At 34.1% G+C, this 24,670-nt stretch overlaps 2 protein-coding genes across 2 annotated transcripts; one reads left to right on the top strand and one right to left on the bottom strand.

The window, feature by feature from the left end:
* Positions 1–9,087: 9,087 nt before the first annotated feature.
* On the top strand, positions 9,088–13,140 carry LOC137708182 (probable receptor-like protein kinase At2g42960). The gene is made up of 8 exons (XM_068447193.1): positions 9,088–9,628; positions 10,116–10,869; positions 10,960–11,064; positions 11,253–11,375; positions 11,559–11,729; positions 11,817–11,946; positions 12,115–12,324; positions 12,602–13,140. Exons 2-8 carry the CDS (start codon positions 10,199–10,201, stop codon positions 12,731–12,733), a joined length of 1,542 nt encoding a protein of 513 aa, XP_068303294.1. The 5' UTR covers positions 9,088–9,628; positions 10,116–10,198; the 3' UTR covers positions 12,734–13,140.
* A 7,523-nt stretch (positions 13,141–20,663) lies between these two features.
* LOC137708792 (WRKY transcription factor 71-like) lies at positions 20,664–24,383 on the bottom strand. Its single transcript, XM_068447943.1, has 3 exons — positions 23,764–24,383; positions 23,059–23,199; positions 20,664–22,351 (listed from the first exon to the last, which is right to left on the bottom strand). Exons 1-3 carry the CDS (start codon positions 24,276–24,278, stop codon positions 21,922–21,924), a joined length of 1,086 nt encoding a protein of 361 aa, XP_068304044.1. The 5' UTR covers positions 24,279–24,383; the 3' UTR covers positions 20,664–21,921.
* Positions 24,384–24,670: the final 287 nt, after the last annotated feature.

Below are 24,670 nucleotides of genomic sequence, written 5' to 3'. Positions count from 1 at the left end.
ATCCCGAATATCGTTTGTATAAAAAAGTTTAAAAACTTCCAGTAAACAATTCCCATACATTTTCAATGATGATTTACCCATAGTTAGGAAACTTTTTTTTTTCTATGGAGTTAGGGAACTTTTTACTGCATGCATGTTACCTGGTCTTTCATTATAATATAAATAGTGTGTTAGAAGATAACATAATTGCTGTTCCTTGTTAAAATAAAGAAATATGCACTGTGCTTGGATAATGGGAGGGGTGTGACAGATAAATAAAAAATTGGAGTAATTCTAGAAAGGCCTCGCGCAAGCATCCAAGAAATGAGCATCTTATTGGAAATGGAATGTAAGGGGTACAAATCATGTATAGAAAGCAACAAATTAATTATTAAAACTCATACACTATTTTGGCTACATGATCTTCATGTGTCTTTTAGGTTTATCCTAAATGTGGGAATGTTATAAGTAAAATTAAAGTCTTAGATATAAGGTGTCATGCATGTGAAAGATATATTAAACTAGTACTAGTAAATTAGAATATATAAAAAAAAAACTAGTGAACAATATAGAATATATATAAACCTAGTGAACAATCAACATAAGTTATTCAGGGTGTGTTGATTATGTCGGACTGAACTAGTATTAGATGTAAAATTATATTAGTGTTGCACACTTGTATTTAACATCTCATATTAAATTCAGGATTGCAAAGCTTGATTTCAATAATACTTGTACGCTAATAAATAGTGTATTATTAGGATTTTATAGCTAAAGCAATCCTGATACGATCCTAATTAGATATGAATACTAAGGTTTAGGTGATAAAGTCATGTTCGAGTAGAATTACATGACGGGAAGTTTCTTACTTGGGCTCTACTTCTTTTACTATATAACAAGGGTCTCTACTCTCACACTCGATACACAGAAATAACCCTTCAAGCCCCATTGAATAGAGCTATTATAAAGTGAGTGAAAAAGAGTAGATCATTTGTTTTTGCTATGGAGATGTCACGATACAAGGAGAGATGCATACACTCAGAATATTGCTCAATGGAGGTTCCGCAATAAAGGTTCTAATCTAGATAAGTGTTTTTAGTTGATTATGATTTTCCTTCTTATATTAGGGACTAAGCTGAATTAACTTAAAATAAACTAAATTGGACTGATTTAGTAAAGTGTTTAATACAGTATCAAACTAAGAAATAGCATAATTAACAAACTCTAAGACCATTTCGTCCAAAACAAAGAAACCCTGTAAAATCATCTACTGATTAATTCATACTTGCCATTAGTTGCTAATTAACTTAGAAGTGAGTTGGGCTGGGGTGTTTTAAAGTTATCTGCCTAGAATGTGGGCTATAAATTAATATATGGGGCCTCTGGCTTATGGCATGCAGAAATTATTTTTCAACTTCCTATATATGGTAGCTAAAATAATTAGGACAAAAAACAGAAACTGGTTGTCACTTGTACCCAGCTCATTTGCTACATTTGATACTTTTCTTTTGGCAAAGCAAAGTAAAATTTAGTTTATCTGAGGCACAGTATTTTCTTGATCCAAGAATCCAGATGGGACATTCATTATTTATAACATAAGTAGGGGAAACTACATAAATAGAGAACTCCAGTTGTTTTATACCTATATTTATACATTGATCATCGTAAGTGGTGCCCACACCCTTGCCTGAAGCTTCAAGTTAGAATGATTTTGATCAAAGTCGTATTCGTAACAACCCAATCTCGAGGTCTTACTGAATCGGTGTATCGTTATTAGTCCAAGTCCAAATAGATTAAATTCGAATTTAGAACCTCTTTTAACATTCGTAATCACCAATACAATTAAAATCATATATGCAATTGAATACGTAACATTGAGTTCACACAATATAATGAGTTACAATTAAATCTGTTATTACGCGTTTTTTCTTCTTCTTTATATTAAGGGTTTTTATCACAAATGATCTCTGAAATTGACATTCACCATCAAGATGGTCCCTGAAATTGAAAATCAATCAATGTAGTCCCTAAAAATAGGTGTTGCAAATCAATGTAGTCATTCCGTCACAATTCTGTTAAAAATTATGTTAAGTGTTGATATAGCACATAAATGGGTCTCATAAGTCATTTTTTCTCACAAATGGTCCTTGAAATCGACCTGTGACATCAAAATGGTCCCTGAAATTGACCTGCGACATTGAAATGGTCCTTGAAATTGACATGCGACATAAAAATGATCCCTGAAATTGACCTATGACGTTGAAATGGTCCTTGAAATTGAAAATCGATCAATGTAGTCCCGCAAGTAAGTGTCGCAAATCAATGTAGCATTTCCGTCACAATTTTGTCAAAATTTTTGTTATGTGCTGATGTGACACATAAATGGATTACACAAGTCAAATTAAATTTAAAAACTACAAATAAGTTTAATAATTTAATATTTAATAAAAAGTTGTGAACCCAAAAACCTAGTCCTGCAATCACCTTCAATCCTAGTCCACATTCCTCTACCTCATTTGCTATCTATTCTCTAAAAAGAAAATTTCCAATACACTCATCTTTACACACTTCGACACCATTCACCGAATTGAACTTGGATCGAGATTAGCTTTGGTGACGACTTGGCTTATTGGCAACGAATTCTAGGACATCACCGTTAACATTTACGTGATCAACATCCTCACAACCTTAATCTTGGATAGCTTGTTCGGCGCTTCCCTGGTGGTCTGGTGACTCAAAGAATGGTGAGGCCTGCCTTGAGATAATGAGGTTATAACCGAAGTGCGTCTATTGTTGGTTGAAAACTATTTCCAAACCCTTTCTTAGGCCTTGGTTAAGCTTTGTGTCTTTGAGAATTTATGGAAGGGATATCTCTTCAGAGTATGTCCACATTCCTCTACCTCATTTGCTATCTATTCCCTAAAAAGAAAATTCCCAATACACCCATCTTTACACACTTCGACACCATTCACCAAATTGAACTTGGATCGAGATTACCTTTGGTGACAACTTGGCTTATTGGCAACGAATTCTAGGACATCACCGTTAACATTTACGCGATCAACATCCTCACAACCTTAATCTTGGATAGCTTGTTTGGCGCTTCCCTGGTGTTCTGGTGACTCAAAGAATGGTGAGGCCTGCCTTGAGATAATGAGGTTATAACCGAAGTGCGTCTATTGTTGGTTGAAAACTATTTCCAAACCCTTTCTTAGGCCTTGGTTAAGCTTTGTGTCTTTGAGAATTTATGGAAGGGATATCTCTTCGGAGTATGTCCTACTATAAGAAAAAAAAATTATATTGTGCAAAAAGGTATTTAGACAACTTTTTTAATTAATTATTAAACCCACATCCAACACATAACAAATTTTTTTTACAGAATTGTAGCAGAATGATCATATTGATTTGCAACACCTATTTTTAAGAACTACTTTCATCAATTTCCAATTTTAGGGACCATTTTGATAGTGTAGATCAATTTCATGGACTATCTTGATGATGTGAGTCAATTTCAATGATCATTTGTGATAAAATCCTGTAAATCTTGTGGGGGCTATTTATGTGCCACATCAGCACTTAACGAAATTTTTAATAGAATTGTGACGGAATGACTATATTAATTTGCGACACCTATTTTCAAGGACTACATTGATTAATTTTCAATTTCAGAGACCATCTTAATAGTAAGGGTAAATTTCAAGAACTATTTATGATAAAAATTCTTATATTAATTATAAAAATGCATGGACAACTTACTTATATATATATATATATATATATATATATGTAATGAGTATTTTTATCTGTTAAATTAGAATGCAGAGTTTAGGGTTCAAATACAATATTTTTATAGTGTTCAAATATGCGTATGGCTATCCAAATTTATAACTCCAAGATGGAATATGCAGAAATTTGTCTTGTATAAATGATGCAAATTGCAACCGTACGTACTTCCCTATGTCACGAAGCAAGGAAAATATTCCTGCAGACACTCATTTCACAAATGTCTTTCCGGTCATAAATAGTTTAAATATAAAATACCACAGCAGCAGCAATGGCTGAAAAGGATTGGGAATGAAGGGGCTCTGTGTCTCAGAGAGAGAAAGGATGAGCTCTTAGATTCGAGATTACCGACTGGAAAAAGACGAGCTCATTTATGTTATATCAACGTCACATATTTTTGGTAACAACGAATGGAATAAAATTTATTTTTAGTAGTATGAGTTTTTTTTCATTTTTAAATACAACGATATATTTACGTTCAAAATGAGTTAGTTAAAAAAAAAAAAAAAAAATTAGGTCAAGCGTTAGTTTTGTAGCGAACACCTACACCAACGCCAACAAAATCATCAGATGAATTTCTCACAATAATTTCAACACTATTCCCTAACTCCATCACTGCGTCGCCCACATTAAACTTCAAAACACCCTCATTTGGCGGTTTCCATTGCTCTTCATAACTCAGGGAAATAGTTGTCCTACAAATCAAAACTCACAAGAAGCTTTTAACCCCTCATCATAGTTCTTAACACGTTGGGAATACTTGAATTGGTCCATGCAACTGAATTTTAGTTGTTTGAGTTTAGTTAGATAAAACAATGTGTTAGATCTCTTGCACCCAAGAATGAATTGTCATCCTCATAATTAGAGTAATTTACAGTCATCGGAACACATATATCATGTAAGAGGTATTTTTTGATTTGCCCCTGAACTTGTATAGAGGTGTCAATTTTTCCCTCTGAACTCTAATTTTAGCCAATTACTCCCATAAACTTTTATAATTAGTCATTTTCCCCCTGAACTTTAACTTTAGTCGATTACCCCTTAAAATTTTTATAAATAGCCAATTTCCTTCTTAGCGTTAGATTTTAAAATTTTCATCCATATAATTTTTCATTCTTTTTGCCCTTATACAATTATCATGTATTGTCCGCGTAACGGATGAAAAATTGGATGAAATTTTTTAAAATCTAGGGTCGAGGGAGAGAAATTGGCTATTTATAAAAGTTCAGTAGGGTAATTGACTAAAATTAAAGTTTAAGAGAGAAATTGGCTAATTATAAAAGTTCAGGAGGTAATCGACTAAAACTAAAATTTCGGAAGGAAATTGACATTTTTATACAAGTTTAGGTGATAAATCGATAAATATGCCATCACGTAAAAATCCTAAAAATAAAAACAAAATGAAGTGAAAGTTCTACAATCACGTGCCATGCACGTGCAAGGGTTAGCTCCTAATGGTGAGTGCAGTGATAAATTATACCATTTTGGTAGAAAACCACATGAGTTATATTTTTTCTGAGAAAAAAATCACATGTTTAGAACAATTGGAAGCATAAGATTGGCTAATCAAGTCAATATTCCGCCAACGGATCTCCCGATGGGGCCCCAGGGGATGAACCCTAATTGGTCACTTCTTTTGTTTTTTATTTTTCCTTTAGAGCAAGCCCAAATGGGATGCTTTGAAGTTTTGGGTAGCGGAAGACCATCTTTAATAAAGATATAAAATTAAAATGTTAAATTTTAGTTTTATAGCTGATGTGATAAAGTAATGTTTTATAAAATTTTCTATTTCAATGAAGATGTTAAATTAAAATATTCTTTGATTATTTATATAATAACAAAACTTAATAATAAAATAATGAATAAGTGAAGAAAAATAAAGAACAAAAGAAATTTTGACGTTGCCTTTAAATTTGCCAGCAAATGTGGATTTTGGCATCTCTTTTGGAACCTATGTAAGATTTTTGATATCTCTTTTAGAGATACTCTAATACCAGTTTTTCTTCAGTACTACATAATATTGAATGATATTAAAAATAAATTGCTAAGATAAAAGATCTAAATATTCGTGAAAATCAAATTTAACAATTCAAATATTTGTCGTATTAAAATTTTATCCGCATAATAAATCTAAAGATAAATAAATATTTTTTGTAAAATCTCAAAGGAAGGGAAAAAGAATTTGGCTGGGAGGGGGCACACTTTAATCAAAAGTGACACTTCAAATCAAAGCCTGCGTCCCTTGCCCCAATTGGGGGCTTTTTATATCCCCCCTCCCCCACACACACACACTCAAGTTATGATAATCAACAAAGCCACCTTTGTTTATTATAATCTATAATTTCTTATGGTAAATGTTTACAGGGTTCAACCTGTATTGACAAATTTACCCTTCGGAACCGTTGCAATTAGTTTTTCTAAATTTTATTGGCTCAGTCAAAGCTCATGCTAGTAATAGTATGCCCGAATAAAAAGGAAAGATAGATAACCATTGTCAAAATATCTACCAATAAGTGATTAGTGATTACGCAACGATAAATAAGTCGTTGACAAGAAAGACAGATGAGAACAATATCTGTTATCCACGCATTTCGAGTTTGAAATTTTTATTTTCTAAATTATTGAATAGTTTCGATTCTTCTTTCTTCTTGTGATAATAATAATTATATATATATATATATATATATATATATATATATATATATATATATATATATCCACTTGCAGGAAATTCATGAGTTTCACAAAGAGTTAAGCGAAGCTCTCATCCGTATAATTTTTTATAGTGTATATAAATAGTCACTATTCAACTTGACCATTTAGGGTTTTTTTTTTTTTAACAAACGACATTATGGGAGTGGGGGAGTGAGTTAAATCTTACAATATGCCAACCATAATAATGTGATTGAAATTCGCCTTTGACGAAATTCAAACCTAAGACCTCTTACTTACAAGCGAAAAAGAATACCCTTAGACTGTAATAATAAGTAGCGTATAACATCCCACATCGCCCATTGGAGTGGATCATGTAAGCCTTATATGTATATTCTCATATCTACCTATCATGAGGCCTTTTGGGAGCTCACTAGCTTCAGGTTCCTTAGGAACTCTGAAGTTGAGCGAGTTGGGGGTGAGAGCATGGAGTCGAGCCCGAGATGTGGTGGGGGCCCGGGCCAGGTTCAAGATGTGACAATTTGGTATTAGAGCCAATCCCTAGTCGGAAGTGTGCCGATGAGGACGTTGGGCCCCTAAGGGGGTGAATTGTAACATCCCACATCGCCCAGAGGAACGGATCCTGTAAGCGTTATATGTATATTCTCATCTCTACCTAGCATAAGGCTTTTTGGGAGCTCACTGACTTCGGGTTCCTTAGGAACTCGAAGTTAAGCGAGTTGAGGGCGAGAGCATTCCCAGGATGGGTGACCCACTGGGAAGTTCTCATGTGAGTTTCCAGAAACAAGACCGTGAGGGCATGGTCGGGGCCCAAGCGGACAATATCATGCTACGGTGGAGTCGAGCCCAGGATGTGGTGGGGGCCTGGGCCAGGATGTGACATAACAACTATTCAAGATTATCTTAATAAAAAATGAAATTGTCATTGTCAGTCTAAAATTATAATGCAATTTCTCCCTTACGACTTCAGAAAGACAAAAATTGAGGACATGATACTTTTTTTTAAAGTACCAACAACAGGTTCTTGATAGACAAGCGTAATATCATTATAATTTGACATCTCTGAATCAAATTCATGAGATACGGATGTTAATTTTCTTCGATTTGGCTATCTATAAATTTGAAAATACATTTATTTCAAGGATTTTGCAAAATCCTAGTTTAGTAGGTCAAGTTGGAGCTTGAAAATTAAAAACGAAACACAACTTTTCATAAAAATCTAACTTTGATAAAATGATAAAAGTTATGTAAATGTGATCCATACAAGCAAATTTGAATACTAAAAGAGTAGTCGTCTTCACGTTTGCTCTTCATTAAAAAAATTAATAATGTATTTCCCCTAGTGCGTGCATTTGCTCCATAAATGAAATCAATTCCTTGTTACTCTCTTGAAAGGTTTAAATTTTTCGCCATGGAATGTCAAATTTTTCTCTAAATTGGATAGGCATGAGAATGCTGGCTGAAGAAAATATGGCCCACTTAAGTCTCGTTTGGTATTTGCTTTTCTAACTAAAAACTGTGTTTGTTAGTAAAAAAATAAAATATCTTGCTTATTTTTAAACACAATGACCCTCACAACAGCTTTTAAAAGTAGCATGTTAATAGTTTTTAAAAGCTGCTTTAATAAAAAACAGATTTGTCTCTGTAATTAAATATTTTCAATTCTTGTAATACCCTCATTAATTTTTAAAAATAATATTATTCTCATTTTATCTCTTGATGCACAAAGTAATCGTCACCACCAATCTTATGCCACCACATTTGCCACCAATTTTTTTTTCAATCATTTACCTGAGCATGAGGGATGAACATTCTGGAACATCAATCCATAAAAGCAAATATATGTAAGGATAATTCATAATGTTTTAAGAGTGAACCTAGACAAATGGTTGGAGATTATTTACCAAAAATAAGACAAATGCTTGAAGATGTCTCTAATTATAAACCAAATTAATTAATTAATAAAGATCAGAACTCCAGAAAATGTGGAGGTGTCACAGCTACATTGTACAGAGAACTAGATCACACTGATTGGTCCACCAGTTTAGATAAGAATACCAATGTTTTTCATCAGTAAAGCATTTGGTGTATTTTTTGCTTCCATCAAAAGAAAATGCAAGACTTTTTATTTTATTTATTTATTATTTTTTATATGGAAAAGGAATATAGATATTAGTGTATTGACAAAGTAATAAAAGCTGTTAAATCCAAATTAATAAAACCAAATTTATATTATAGTCTGGACCTAGAGTTTATGGACCTCCACCTCTAATTTGTCTCTGTCAGTTGCTAATTATGCAATGACAGACTAATACACTCTCATATAGTTGGATGAAGTTTAAGTTGATGTAAATAAATATACATTTTTGTAGCAATGCCAATACTAAGGCGGTGTAACGCAACCAAATTAACATCATCTTATAAAAATATCTTTGTAAATATCATGTCGCTTTTCAATCAGGATTTTTTTAAGACACAAGGGCAGTGTGGTAAGTAAACATCATGGCATGCTAGATTTGCAGTTCCCTCCTATTAATAGTGTTTGGGTTGACTCTATGTCCTCATGCTTGCCACTTTACTTTTGTAGCTTAATCAAATATTTTTTGTTAACCAGCTATAAATGCCCCATCTCTGTTCACCTTATTTTTGCTTTCCCTTTACTGTTTCTCTCTCTCTCTCTCTCTCTCTCTGGTTTCCTCCATTGCGAACCAAGCTTCCTTTCCAGCTTGCTGAGGCCCCTCTCCTTCACACAGACAAAAAAAAACCCACCAACCATTTTACCCACCTTTTCTTCCTTACCCCTCTAGAATCCCACCCCATATTCTACACACATAAATTCCCTCTCTCTCTCTCTCTCTCTCCCTTCAAAGATTAGATTTTTGTCTGTCCTTCCCTCTCCTCCTCTTTTTTCATTCCATTTTTTTCTCAAATTTTTATTGTTTTTTGAATTCTTTTGGCCCACTTGAAGGCCACAACCCCTTCTCTCCCAACTTGCAAACTACTCCTCTGGAAATTTTTTGCCTTTTTGGACATCTGGGTTTTGGTGGGTTTTTTGCGTTATATTTCAGGTCTGCATTGGCCTCTTATGCACATTGAGTCTCTCTTGATTAAAAAGGAAGCTCCTTCTCTGCTCATCTGGCTGCTCAAGGAAGAAGATCAAGGGGGTTAGCTTAGATTGCTGCAAAGTGCAAAGGTAAGTGCTTCTCTCTTGGAATCACTTTTATTAGATAGAATCACTCACATTTAACTTTATTGGTCTCTTGCTTGGATTATAAGTGATTCTGTATGAGATTTTACTTTTCTCTTTTGTGATAGATTTAGTTTGTATGTTAAATGTTAGTTTGCTTCATTTGTCAAGAAAGTATTGCCTAAATATTACTTTGGTTTTTATCTTGTATTCACTGTTTTCTTGTGGAAAAATTAATTCCATTGTAGTCAAGGTGCTGAGTATTTTTTTGGGAAAATAATCAAGCAGTTATTGCATCAGATTCTCCCTTTTTTGGGTTACTTTGGTTGTTCTTTAACATGATTAAAAGTTGAAGACTAAGCCATGAATCTAATATCATAAAATTGAATTGATAGGATATTTTAGTACTTTTTATTGTGCAATTTGAGTTTTACATAATATGCGTGACCATTTTCGTGTGATTTGAGTTACATGATTTGTTTGTCATGTCCAGGTTGGAATGTCTTAATTTTTTTTCGGGGCACTGAAAGTCAGAACACCAAGCCGGATTTGATATATTGCATCTGAAGGATAAGAATGTCATCCGGGAGTTCAACTTCTTTGAATGTGGAGTTATCAAAGAAGATAGGATTTTTGGGTTTGAAACTATGGGTTGTAATCGGTATATGTGTTGGTGCATTTATTGTTTTGATCCTATGTTTCTTATCTATATGGGTTTCATTTCGGAGGAAGTCTCGAAGATCAGTGGACAAGTTCCCAGTCACCCAAATACCAAATGTCTCTAAAGATATCAACATTGATAAGATGGCGGCTCAGGGTACCCATGATCACCCTGATAATTTATTTCATTCAGTACATGATAAAGCAAGTGATAAGAATTCAGAGAAGATGTTAGTTCAATTAGGCACGAGCAAATCGATTGATCCTAATAACATGAGTCAGTGCAGCTCAATTTATCATCATGAGAGGGCACTTAGTTCACAGTCGGGGGAAGAAGGAAGCTCTGGGACTGTGCGAAAGCAGTCGTCATTGTCTTGTGGAGGACTTGTTGCAGCCTCTCCTTTAGTTGGCTTGCCAGAAGTTTCTCATCTTGGGTGGGGTCACTGGTTCACTCTTAGGGATCTGCAATTTGCTACAAATTATTTTTCTGCAGAAAATGTGCTTGGTGAGGGTGGATATGGAGTTGTTTACAAGGGCCGGCTGATCAATGGAACTGAGGTGGCAGTGAAAAAACTCTTAAATAACCTGTAAGGATATAAACCCAAATGCATCATCTTCTTATCAAGATGCCTTTAAGAAACAACTTTCTAATGGATACCTTTTAATCTTGTACATAGGGGGCAGGCAGAGAAAGAATTTAGGGTTGAAGTGGAGGCCATTGGTCATGTTCGGCATAAGAATCTTGTGCGGCTCTTGGGTTACTGCATAGAAGGTGTTCACAGGTATTATTTTGATTTGAAATTGTTTATATAATTACTGATGACTTAACCTTGTCTGGTAACATAATATTCCACATTAGTAGGGGGTTCTGTGTAATGTTTACCTTATCATTTGCCCTATGGTATAACTTGGAATTTGCGTTCTCGGTCCATTCTCTATTGATCTTGCTAAGTTGCTAACTATTGCATAGGATGCTGGTGTATGAATATGTGAACAATGGAAATCTAGAGCAATGGCTACACGGGGCCATGAGCCAACATGGCACCCTTACTTGGGAGGCTCGCATGAAGGTGATTCTTGGTACTGCTAAAGCGTAAGTTTTCATCTTTTAACTGAAATGTGTTTCTTTTGTATTGTTAATCTGAATTCATTATTTTGATAGTTTCCTTCAACTGCTGGTTATAAGGTCCATCTTATAATTCCACTTGAGACATGATTAATGGTGAGACTCAATTTCAAACCAATTTGACCAGTGGATTCACATATTGGATTGCAGGCTTTCTTATCTACATGAAGCTATAGAACCAAAAGTTGTCCACAGAGATATAAAATCAAGCAACATTTTGATTGATGACGAGTTCAATGCCAAGGTTTCTGATTTTGGACTGGCTAAACTCTTGGGTTCAGGAGAAAGTCACATCACGACTAGAGTCATGGGGACTTTTGGGTATGTAAACTCTTACAGTATTGTAACTTTTGTTAATTTATCTATCATATATCTTCTAATCGGAGCATAAAACCGGTTCATTTGCAGTTATGTGGCACCAGAATATGCTAATACTGGCTTGTTAAATGAGAAGAGCGACATCTACAGCTTTGGTGTCCTCCTACTTGAAGCAGTTACGGGAAGGGATCCTGTGGACTATGGCCGACCGGCTAATGAGGTACAAAATTTTCAAAAGTATTGTGTACTATTACCATGAGTGTCATCCTTCAATACTCGTCCCTCTCTTCTCTACTTCCCATCCTCATGAGGCAAGGTTCATACTGGTTATCATTGCTTACTATCAATTAATTACAGAATTTTAAACACTACCAAATACTAATGGCAGGTCAATCTAGTTGAGTGGCTAAAGTTGATGGTAGGTGCAAGAAGAGCCGAGGAAGTTGTGGATCCAAACCTTGAAGTTAAACCCAGTACACGTGCCTTAAAACGTGCCCTTTTGGTTGCACTTCGGTGTGTTGATCATGATTCGGAGAACAGGCCCAAAATGAGCCAGGTTGTGCGTATGCTCGAAGCTGATGAATACCCATTTCGTGAGGTACGAATCATCCATCCTCTTATTGCTTTATTTTGTGCTATGTCTTTCATGAGACTAGTTATCTAAATGTGGAGTTTGTGCAATTTTTCGTATGATTCGTGTTTAGAGTCTATACTAATGACACGTTCTTCTTAGCATACTTCATTCCTGCCATATAGTGATCAAATTGTTCAGATTATATTCCGGAGAACTGATTAGCATTTGGTGCAAAAGTTATAAGTTCATATTTGTTACCATGATCGTCAAGGGAGTGTTACCAATCTTACTTTGCTTTCAGGATCGAAGGAACAGAAAGAGTCGTACAGCCAGCATGGATATGGAATCTATGAAGGGAAGTTCTGCCTCTGTCGACATAGAAAAGAAGCCAGGGGATCTGGAGAGCCAAATATCCGAGACAAGCCATGGATAGGACTGACAAACGCGTGAGCTTGGTGAACGATATTAACTCGTCACCTTCCAAAGTAGCTTTCAGTAACCCGTCAATAGTATACAATCTCAAAGTTTCTTTTCAACAAAATTTCTAAAATTATGAGAGGATTCGGATTGGAGATAGTGCATTTTGATCCCGAAGCATTCAATCCCGATCCTTCAAGAACGAAGAGAGATGCTCCCAACTTCATAAGCAGGGAATTTTCAGAGAGAGAGAGAGAGAGAGAGAGAGAGGTTCTCGTTGTACATATGTTTCTTGGGGACCAGTGGCGGTTCTGTTTCATAATTGATTACTGTTCTTCGGATGGTGAAATGATACCTATTATCTTTATTTATTTTTTTCATTAATTTTATTTTTAAATTATCATTTTCTGTCAGAAAAACAAGGCATTGGATTAATGATGATGATTCTCCTTTTCCCTTTATTCAGTTATGTTGTCTTCCTCTTTGTTGCACTTGAATTACGGTGTCAGTTTATAAACTATAATGCATTGTCTCCTAAAGTAGTATGTTAAGCAACCAGGAGCAATACTTTAACAGAAATCTTTCTTTTCAGTTGTAGAAAGAAAGGGAACACTATCAAATAACACTTACTGGCTTCTTACAGTTAACAAGTTATTTTTCTTTACGTGTAAATAACAAGTTGACAACGTATGCATAAGTAACTTGGAAAATGATAAACACACTCTTACTTTTTGCACACCTCTGTTTAATCATGTCAATTGTTTTTGTTTGATATATTCAACCAATTTGATGACAAAAAACAAAGAGTGGTGAGTGAGGAGTTAAAAGGGTTGTGTGAAAACCATCTCTCAAGTAACTTATTAAATACACAAAAGATAAAATTTATGCACACTCGTCAAACTGCTTGTAACGACGATTGAGTCGTCTGTGCATAACGAGCCACGTATCTACCTCTTCAAAATAGCCTACTCTAGCTTCTAAAAATCATAATGTACTCTCACGCACAAGTATGGTCCAAAAAAAAGCATGAAGGTGGTCCAATCCAAGTTACTTGCATGACACAATTCTTACTCAACCAAAAGCTAGTTCAAATTTTATGCAAACAAGAAGGAACACAAGGAAGTTGCATTGATTTCTCGATTTTTGGGTTGGCATTTCAGTCAAATGAGACATCAATACATTGATGGGGTGGTATGAAAAATGCCGTGCATTATTTGGTCAGCCTCTTCAGCCTGACAAACAAGTGCTTTTGCTGTGGACCTGTAAATTGTGTCGGTTTTTTTTTCCTCTGTTCCCAAAGAACTCCCAGACAGGGAAGCTTATGAATCATGGAATGGGTAAGCTGAAGCCTGAGAGAAGCTGCTACATTTGAATTCTGAGTGTGAGTGGTGTCTAGCTTTTGACTTTTTTGTCCAACGTTCTCGTGTGGATATTTTTCAGCAAAAAGCCCTATTTTTGTGGTTGGATAAACGTGGGCGGCAGCAAATCCTCTTTTGTTTGCTCGGATAACATTTCAAAGATTAAGGGAATTTAGCTCGTTCGGGGCGTTTGATAATTATTTTATATTTTGTTTTCATTTTATATGCTTGAAAGGTGAAAAAAGTAAATAAAAGGAAAGAATAATGATGAAGAATGGAAGAAGGATTGTACGATAAATGTAGAAGAAATGTAACGAAGGGTACAAAATAAAATAAAAACAATAAAAGTCAGAAACTATTTCAAGTTGTTTTCAATTTTAAGAGTTTGTTTTCATTCATTATTCTTTTAGAGTTTTTATATTTCCTTCATCTTCCTCCCACGACACTTCATCCCTCATTTCTTTTATATAATTTTCTCCACATCTTAAGCACAAAAATTGAAAACTAAAAATTTAAAAACAAAATGTTTAACAAACAAACCATTAATTACGCAACCTAAATTCTAATTAGGAACCCAAAATGTCATTGAGAACGAGTGCATAGGGGTTAATGAGAGAATTATGGCTCATTTGGAAATGGGTGCATTTTTGCTCACCCACACTAACTATAGGGTATGCTCACCACCCCTTCCAGTGCTTGCCATGTGTAATCCACACTAACTCTAGTTAAGCCTTTCTTTCTTTCTTTCTTTTTTTTTTTTTTTTTTTTTGCTTCAATTTATAGGAGAGAGAATCCTAATTTTACTCATTTACTTCCATATATGTCATTTCTTTCTAAATATTTTATTAAAACTTAAAACTCCCATTTTTGATTACAAACAGACTCAACTAATTCCAATTTAAAAAACATAAATATAAACTTAAAACCCCAATATCGATTACACCTTCATAGTCGTTGTTTCTGTAAACTTCGATGACTTGGATCTTTACTATTGTATGATCATGTAAGTAGTTTTTTTATCATAAATAGGATCTGTAACTAGTTGGAGATTATGGTAATCAAAATATGTGTAAATTTTTTTTTATGGTAATTAAAATATGCGAGCTTGATCTTCCATCTGCATATGATTCTAACCTTATATGGATATACGAATCATATCAAATCACTTCGTCAATATCCAACAAAAACTAGTTTCAGTGACAAAACTATTAGGACAAATGATGTCATTCAAAATACAATTGTTTTAGATGAAACTCATCAAAATAAAATTGTACAAAAAGCTAGTCCAAAAAATACAATTGTTTGAGATGAAACTCATCAATATCCAAATGCAAATTTATTTTGATCTAAGATGTTGATGGATTTGAAAAACTCATCTTATATGCATTTGAATTGGATTCTTTAAAAGCTATTAAACAATTAAAATAATAATTACATTGACAAATGCAAACTGTTAATCAAATAGTAAATAAAAACAAGCCAAATATGTGCTAACCTTTTCTCTTTTATGGACCTTTCTTTTTAGGTTGATTAGATTCCAAAGCACTCTTCATTCTACCTTTGCCCTAATCTTTGGACTTCTGAACTTTTGGATCTTGGATCTTAAGATTTTTCTCAACTTCAGTCACATGCTTAACATAATTTACATCATTTGTTCCATCATCTTGTTCTCCAAAATTGGCATGCTTTTCCAATTTTTTCTCCAACTTTAACAACTCCGAATTCAAAAACCTACATTTTTGGCTATTTTTTGCACTTTTGCTATGATTCTTTGTGCTATATTAGATAGCTCGCTACATTGAACCAAGGAAGATGAGTCTAAATTACTCACAGCCAGTTCGCCATAAGAATCAAATCCAATACTACATTTAGCATCCTTACTCCATCTTTTCAAATAATAATTGGATGGTATACTTGACAAATCTAAATCATAGTATAACTTTAAAGCATGTGCACAAAGAATCCCCTCAAACTCAAACCTTTTGCAATTGCACAATATTGTTTGATTTGCAAGGTCATACATAAGTGTTCTATTAATTCCTCGTTTTCCTGAGTTCATTACTGTGTATGTACGTGTTAGTCCATCATCACTTTCTAATTTTAGTGGCCTCAAATTTAAAACTTTCTTAACCTTGTCTTGGAAACAATAAAAAATCTTACTTGTATACTGCTTTGTTGCTTCAATCTCCACATTCCAATCAGAATACAAACTACGCCATTTCTGTTTAGTTGCATTTTCTGCTTGCCTTTACTTTTCTTTTTGATTCGTTACCGTTTTATCATATTGGACGACGAACTCTTGCAGAAGGAGGTTTCGAGCAAAATACTTTTTCAAAAACTTGTTCATGCTCTCAATTCTTTGTGTTGTTGTCATACCTAAGAAAAAAAATGGAAATTGATCACAATATAGTGGAAAAAGAAACTTGTGAATAATATGTAAAAATAATATAATAGGAATTGGTCAAGAGTAATACCTGCACAAAAGTGGTCTTGACCATAAACTTGTGCCCATTTCTCACATAATAGATATATCCCTTCTAGCCAATCATTACCTCTCAATTCATAATCATCTAGTAACTTTTCCAACTTGATTCAAATTCTTCAACAGTCTCCGGATCATATATGCATCTTTTTAAATCCTGTGTAAATGATTTAAACTCACTGAAAACATGATTCAAGTTCCACGCAGCATTCTGATATATGTGCCACAAATAAAGTCGGTGGTGGCAATTAGGAAATACTTCACTAACCGTAGCAGCGATTGATTGGGCTTGATCTGTAAATATGGTTCTTGGTGCTTTTTCATCTATGGCTTGTAAAAAGGCCTTGAACAACCACTCACATGCATCTATTGTCTCTCCATCTAGCAAACCACATCCGAAAAGTATGGTTTGATCATGAATATTGATACCAACTATTGGGGCACACACCATATTATATCTATTCGTTTTGAATGTCGTATCAAAACACACAACATCACCAAATATAGTATAATCGCGCCTCGAATTTCCATCACAAAAAAAACAACCACTTATTTCATTCTCCTCGTTTGTTTGAAGAGAATAGAAAAATGACTTGTCTTCATTTTGCTTTTTCTTAAATTATTCAAGCAAACATTCTAAGTCACCCTTTTTAAGAACCCCGATGCGTTTTCTCATTATCAAATTGTTACAATCAGACTGAATAAAATTTAGTTTTGAGACCTTCCTACTTCTGTGGTAAAGTATGAGAAGATTTGAGATGGTTGTAGTCCTGGAGAATGCATTTGTTGATCTATCAATTTTTCTTGAGAAGGCTTTATTAATCTTTGTGACCTCAATAAATGGGAACTCGATGCTGGAACAAGAACATGACTATGTTCAACAACAAAATTTGTCACAACAAACTTCCTTTCTAAATTAAGTTTGATTTCAAGCATTGCCTTGTAGCCATATCTTGTTTCTTCTCTTTTCTTCTTTGGAGTTTTTATTTTTTTAATTTTAATTTTAATTTTTTATTTATAAAAACCTTCACAAGAACAACAAAATTGTTTTTTCTTTAGCACACCTGACCTGTCCTTATTCTCTCTGTTCTTTCTCACGCTAAATCCAACCCTTCTACCATATGCAATGTAGTAATTATATGCATCATCCTCATTATCAAAAGTCATCCTCAGTGAAATATCACCAACTTTGCTTGTAAATTCTCCTTTTTCTTCATTTTGATCGAAGACATCAAAGGTTTCGGAATCTAAATCTAAGTGTATACCATCAACTGATTCTTTAGCATCACTGAAAGATGGAGTACGAAACTCATCATCTTGGTGTTCCATCTGCATAAGTATCAAATTACTTAATATTGAATTAAATTGACATCCTATAATAATCCTAAAAAGCATATATTGACACCCTATAATAATTATAGAAAGCATATATTTTGACACCCTATAATAATCCTAAGAAAAACATATATATTGACATCCTATAATAATCCTAAAAAGCAATTAAATGGGAGTTGCATACCTTTTTCTAGTTGGAGAAAAATGGTAGATGGAAAACCCAGAAGATGCGTGCTCAGGGTTGAGCTTGTTTGTATTCAAAAAGGGGAGTTTTAAGTTTTAATAAAATATTTAAAAAGAAAAGATATATATGGAAGTAAATGAGTAAAAGTAAGATTCTCTCTCCTATTAATTAAAGCAAAAATAAAAAATAAAAATTAGGCTTAACTAGAGTTAGTGTGGATTACACATGGCAAACATTGGAATGAGTGGTGAGCATACCCTATAGTTAGTGTGGGTGAGCAAAAATGCACCATTTAGAAATACTTTTAAAACGGCTGAAACCGTTTTTTGGTGAAAATTCTTTTAAAACCAATCTTTAGAAAAATAGCAAGTGAATTATTAAAAATAAAAATAAAATAAAAACACTTTATTGCTTCAAGTAAGAAGCACATAACTGGAGCTTCTTGCAAGAAGTTGCATGAAGCACTTTAAGTGCTTTTGAAACCCAAAAATATTTTATTTGAAAGCTCTTTCAGCCATTTTAAAAGTAGTTTTAAAACAAACCCTCATTAGTGTGCTGTCACAACGTTACACGGTGTTACCAACATACTCTTGTTATAACGTGTATCTACTTATTAATATATATGTGCCCTAAGTTCGTATTAAGAAGCTTTGAATAGAAGATAACACATGAAAGATGCACACAACACAAGATGTATGTAGTCATAGAAGAGTAGGAAAAACATGCAATTTACAAAATAAATTCAAGTTAATTAGGTACAGCAATAGAAGCTTAATTAATGTAAATCATTTGAACAATATGATATGATACTCGAATACAGTTACTGGAGTTTTTTCATGATTACAAATAGAAGTCTCTGTAATTTATCCTATTAATTATTCCTCAGCAACCTGATCAACTCTCAGTTTCTTGAAGAGGAAAGGTTTGAGCACGCTAAATACAAGGTAAGTTTGGAAACTATATGGGGATGATGGCAAAAGAACCTCTATAACAAAAGGCCAATGCAGGACACTCCGGAGGCAAATTATAACCACCAATAGCGTACCACGGATTGGAACAAATAATTAGGGTTTTGTTCCACAGTCGAAGTATGTTGTTTTTAGGGTTATTATACAAAATGATCCTTGAGATTTTCATGATCAATAGAAATGGTTCCAAAGATTGAAAATCAATAGAAATGGTCTCTGAGATTGTTCACCATCCATAATTTTGGTCCTTCCGTTAAAAACAATTTTGGGCAATTTTCAAAGCTTTGTAACTCAATCGTTTCTTAACCAAATTCGACTCATAATATATCAAAATGAAGATAGGAAAGTGTAGAATATGATTATACCTATTTGTAAGCCCAATGGTTGCCAGAGATGGCCGGAAAATAGCCTGAAAGGTGATTGGTCCGCGGGAAAACTGGAAAACTCGCCGGAAACTGGGTAAACTTTAAACGTTCATACCTTCTTCAATACTCAACCAAATCGAGTGATTCAAAAACGAAAATAATACTTCTTGACGAGACAAAGAGAATGGTACTTTTTTTTAAGGCTAACTCGACGTAATTTGGTCGGACAACGGCTCGAAAGTGGCTAACCATTTTCGAGTTAGCCACTTTCGAGCAGTTTTCCAGCCAAACCACTGTGAGTTTGCAGAAAGAAAGATACCATTCTCTTCGTCTTGTCGAGAAGTATGATTTTGATTTTTGAATCGCTTGATTTCGTTGAGTATTGAAGAAGTTATGAACGTTTAAAGTTTACCCAGTTTCCGGCGAGTTTTCCAGTTTTCCTGCAGACCAGTCACCTTTCAGCCTATTTTCCGGCCATCTCCAGCAACCATTGGGCTTAAAAATAGGTATAATCTTATTCTACACTTTCCTATCTTCATTTTGATATATTATGGGTCGAATTTGGTTAAGAAACGATTGAGTTACAAAGTTTTGAAAATTGCCCTAAATCGTTTTTAATGGAATGACCAAAATCATAGATGGTGGACAATCTTAGGGACCATTTCTATTGATCATGTAAATCTCAGGGATCCTTTTGTATATATAATAACCCTTGTTTTTATTAGGTTCTCAACGTATATCGGTATTCTCAAGTGACATGCTAGTTAGGCGTTACACATACACTCAAATTATATATATATAATGTTTTGTATAATCATTAACACTACTAAGCCACTATAAACTTTATACGCGATATGTATTAAAATTTGAGTAAATTTCTAACACCACATCAATTTTTACACCTAATTTTATCTTCACGCATACACATAAATTGTGAAATTAATCCAATATCTATTGATTTGCAATTGTCTTAAGTTTAAATTTTATTCTTTTACACCGTAAACTATCTTATAAGACAATACAACTACAAATATAGGGTAATGCTAGAGAGACCAAATTTTTTAAACCATATTTTGTAAACTATATGACGTGATTATTGATGATTGGATTATTACTTAGTTTAAAATTTTGATCTACCTAACATTAATCTTACACACACACATACACACACACACACACACACATATATATATATATATATATATATATATATATAAAACGATATGTTTACACTAAGAAATGAAAAATAAAATGGTACTGAATTCATCATCCACGTATTCAAACCTAAAACCTCTCATTTTACAAGATACCACTTAACAATGCAACTACACTTGTCTAGTTATTCGAGGATGTCCTTTAGAAGAACTTAAACGTACGGGCATCATTTCTAGTAGGATTAATAGCCATGCATATATACTATTTGAACGCTCACACGCAAAGAAAACCTTAATCCTCCTAGAAATATAGCTCTAACCTTAGCTCTCCAATCAACCATTTCTTCACGTACAGTTAAGCCCTCATTTTGCAATGCTAGCTATATATACATATTTGCATACATACATATATGCTCTGTAGTAAAGCTCCATATCCTCAAGTACGGTAATTAGCCCTTTCGAGTAGATTAACTACATTTTACACTGATTTTCCAAATGGGTTTTGAGATTCCATCTTTCTCACATTGTCTTCAGAAGTTTTGAAATTGTATCAATTTACACATTTTGTCTCTTTAAATATCTAATCCTCCATTAAATTGATGAGTTTTTTTGTCAATATGATACAAACGCAGTGTACATATGTGTATATATATATGGTAGCCCACATAAAAGTCTCAAGCTCACCATGTCATCAATTTAATGAAGGACCAAACAATCAATTCGACCAATGACATAAATTAACCAATTTCAATATATTATGATGCAAACGGGAAAATTAAAACTTCACAACCCATTTTGAAAAATCATCCCAAACTCAAAGAGTGTGAAATGTAGTTAGTCCTTAATTTTACGGAGTAGGATTCTCTCCCCTATTTTTTTTTCCCTCACTTTCCCTCCTCTTCTATTTGAACGGTCACGGTTAAGCTACTTCAACATCTTATATTAATTTTTTTTATAGAAAAAGAAAGACAAAATAAAGCATGTGAGAGGAGGGGATGGAAGGGGAGAGAATCCTAGTCCTAATTTTATGAGCACAAGAACAATATGCACTGCAGTCCTCAGAATTATATGGAGGAGGTTATTTATGCTAGTACGCCCTACGCACTGAATGCTATACCTTGAGAGCCATACTGTTTCTTAGTCCATCAAAGAAAATCCGAATACAAAAGTTTAAGAGAGAAGAGGACAGATCAGGGTCAGAGATAGCGTGCATACAAGACAGTACTGCAATAATGAGACAACTAGATCAAAAGATTAATGTAGGACTGCTTGCAGTGCTATATATAGAGTACTGCAAATATCATACTTTTGGTGCTTATAATTGCCCGCCGATCGACTGGAAAAGTACTCACAAATATTCATGGCTCTTGCTTGTGACTAAACGAGTGAACTAAATCTTGCAACAAACCATAGTCAGGAGTATGCAGCTGTTGCTGCTGCTGCTGATGATGGTGATGACGATGAGGATTCATGAGGTTTGAGTATAACATTGAACTTGGTGGATGATCATGGTAATGATTTGGCAATTCCACCTGGTTGTTCACTGGGAGAAATTGAGCTAAGAATTCATGTGAATATCTTGCTGATCCGTTCAAAGGTGCCGCTGCCAAAAGCGAATTAGGTGACAGCATTCCGACAGCGTTGAGATTGAGATTACCACGAAGTGTTGCTGGACACTGGTGGTTGTGCTGACCTTCATATGTTGTGATCACGATTGATGGATCTTGGAATGATCTCTCGACACGCTTCTTTACAATGCATTTTTGTGTAGTGCATCTGTAATAACTCCTGAAAAATTTAAGCAAGTAGTAATTGAAAACTTGTGTGAGTTCACCACATATATCAATTACATATGTCTCATGTTATAAGCTTTTCCAACTAAGAAATGTAAAAAGTTTGTAAATATCATATTTAGGTGGAGTGAAATCAACCACTAGATCAAGAGCTAGTTATATATCAAACCAAAGTAAGTACATAAAACATTATACTAATACGTGATTAATTAGGGCTTAAGTTGAAGGCTAACATGTTTTTTATATGACAGTGTACTAGAGCAATTTATGCGTTGTAGAAAGTGTTTTTAACTTCAAATGCAGCCTATATGGTTTAACTAGAGGTATTGGATTTGATTCCCATAAATAATGTATTTGATACTTAATTATAGCTTATTCATTGAGTCACTTAAACAAAATCCTTCTCCTAATATTGTTGCATCAAAGAAACTTCATAAAGTGCAAATTAATTATAACTATATATGAATGGCCACTAACAGATATATGAATTGCATGTAACAAACATTTCATCATCAAATAACAGCTAGTGACCGGCCAAATGAAATAAACGGCTGTTGAAAAATTGGAGATTAGTTCACATCCACAAATCATTATAAATTGGATTTTTTTTCCTTTAGGAATGTACTTTCTACTGGAATTAAATTAAATCAATATATATATATATATATATATATATATATATATATATATATATATATAAACCTAGGATAAGGGCTATTCTTGACTGCCTTCTGTCCGTACTTCCTCCATCTGTATCCATCTTCAAGATGATCCACTTCACTCTTAGTCAGAAAGGCAAACCGTGGTTCCCTCTGCGGTTTCTCTTTCTTTTTTGCTTTGCTCCTGAATCTCACAATTTCAGAAGCTTCAGTCAACAATTAGCACTACCTAATAAAAGAAATAAAAGAAAAAGAGAGACAAGACACCCAGTTTCCAAAAATGATCTGAACAAATTAGATATAGTTTTTCTTGAAATTTGTTTGTGCCCAAAAAATGACCTACTGTATACATGTATGTGTGTGTGTGATTAGGGTTCAAGATATAGATCCCAGTTTTTGCTTTTAGGGTTTAGGGTAAATATAAGGAAGATAATGAGAAAGCGAATAAATAAAGAAATATCTCTTCAATTAATGACACAAGGGGAGAAAAATGCACTAAAAAGTTTTCGTTAATTAATTTGGTTAATATGACTTTGAATTTCTCAAAAAATAAAAAAAATAATAATAAAAAATAAAAAAAAAAGACTTTGAAACGGCTTCAGACAAAATACAGTCAAGCTAGGGAGCCCTATTTATCCATATACACCAAGAGAGGAATTAAAATTATGAATGAAAGTAATAAATAACAACTAAAACTTCTAATTAACCTTTACCATGAATCTAGCCACAAGGAACCAAAAAAACCTACCCTTTCTTTGACTTGTCTTCATGATCTCCATCAGACCCTAATTTTGGCTGTTTATTTTTCATGCTCTTATGATCTGAATCGTCATCTAAAACTTGATCATCACCAGCAGCACCAGCAGCTTCATTAGATGAAGAAGATATTGAGGAATAATTTGGTGTGGAAGGGTTTTCAGTGGTACTAGTAGTCCCCACTGAGTGATCTCCTACACCTGCTGCCTTGTTTGAGTTGTTATCATGATCCAACGGTGGAGATATGACTTCGGATGAAGAACACGACATGTCGAAGGCTTTCGAGAGGGTGTTGTAGTCCAATGATCCGTGTAGGCAGTCGGTGAAGCTCATGAACGGATTAGGATGATCAGATTCAAACCCATTTAGGGTTTGTGGGTCATCTGGTTGATTTTGGTATGTGGAGGAATTGCCATAGTTGAAGAATGGAAAGCTTGACTTGTTGATCTCATGGGGGTTGTAGTCGAAAGGATCGTACTGGTAAGGATTTTTCCTCTCATTTGACATGGTAGAAGAAGAAGAAACTTTTGAGAGATGTGAGAGAGATGGGGATGAGATTCTTGCTTTGTTATTTTTAGAGAAAATCAGCTTTAGGTTTGATTTTTATCATTGCCATTTTTAATAGGAGGGTGGGAAGGGGAGAGAGAGAGAGAGAGAGAGAGAGAGAGAGAGAGAGAGAGAAGAGTAGATCGGATGGGATGCTAGCTAGCTACTTTTGGCTGCTTTGCGCACTTGGCAGTTTCACAGCAATAGTTTATTTTCTTCATTTTCTTATAAATTTCCTTCCAACTAAATAACTACTAAAATTCACTTTTATGTTTGAGATATTAAAAAGTATTTAAGATAAAAAAAGAAATGAAGAAAAGTAGCGGTAAAGAGGAAAAAAATAAAATGTACAT

This window comes from Pyrus communis, chromosome 11 (genome assembly GCF_963583255.1).
Source record: "Pyrus communis chromosome 11, drPyrComm1.1, whole genome shotgun sequence".
NCBI classification, from domain to species: Eukaryota; Viridiplantae; Streptophyta; class Magnoliopsida; order Rosales; family Rosaceae; genus Pyrus; species Pyrus communis.
This window is presented reverse-complemented; position numbering and strand designations above follow the sequence as displayed.

Excerpts from the sequence above, each read along its gene's own strand:
- LOC137708182 (XM_068447193.1), top strand. The coding sequence starts at position 10,199 with ATGTCATCCGGGAGTTCAACTTCTTTGAATGTGGAGTTATCAAAGAAG. Across the intron at positions 10,870-10,959 it reads AAAAAACTCTTAAATAACCT|GGGGCAGGCAGAGAAAGAAT; the intron begins GTAAGGATATAA and ends TCTTGTACATAG. Across the intron at positions 11,065-11,252 it reads TGCATAGAAGGTGTTCACAG|GATGCTGGTGTATGAATATG; the intron begins GTATTATTTTGA and ends ACTATTGCATAG.
- LOC137708792 (XM_068447943.1), bottom strand. The coding sequence starts at position 24,278 with ATGTCAAATGAGAGGAAAAATCCTTACCAGTACGATCCTTTCGACTAC. Across the intron at positions 23,200-23,763 it reads GAAGACAAGTCAAAGAAAGG|GAGCAAAGCAAAAAAGAAAG; the intron begins GTAGGTTTTTTT and ends TGTGAGATTCAG. Across the intron at positions 22,352-23,058 it reads AAGAATAGCCCTTATCCTAG|GAGTTATTACAGATGCACTA; the intron begins GTTTATATATAT and ends TAAATTTTTCAG.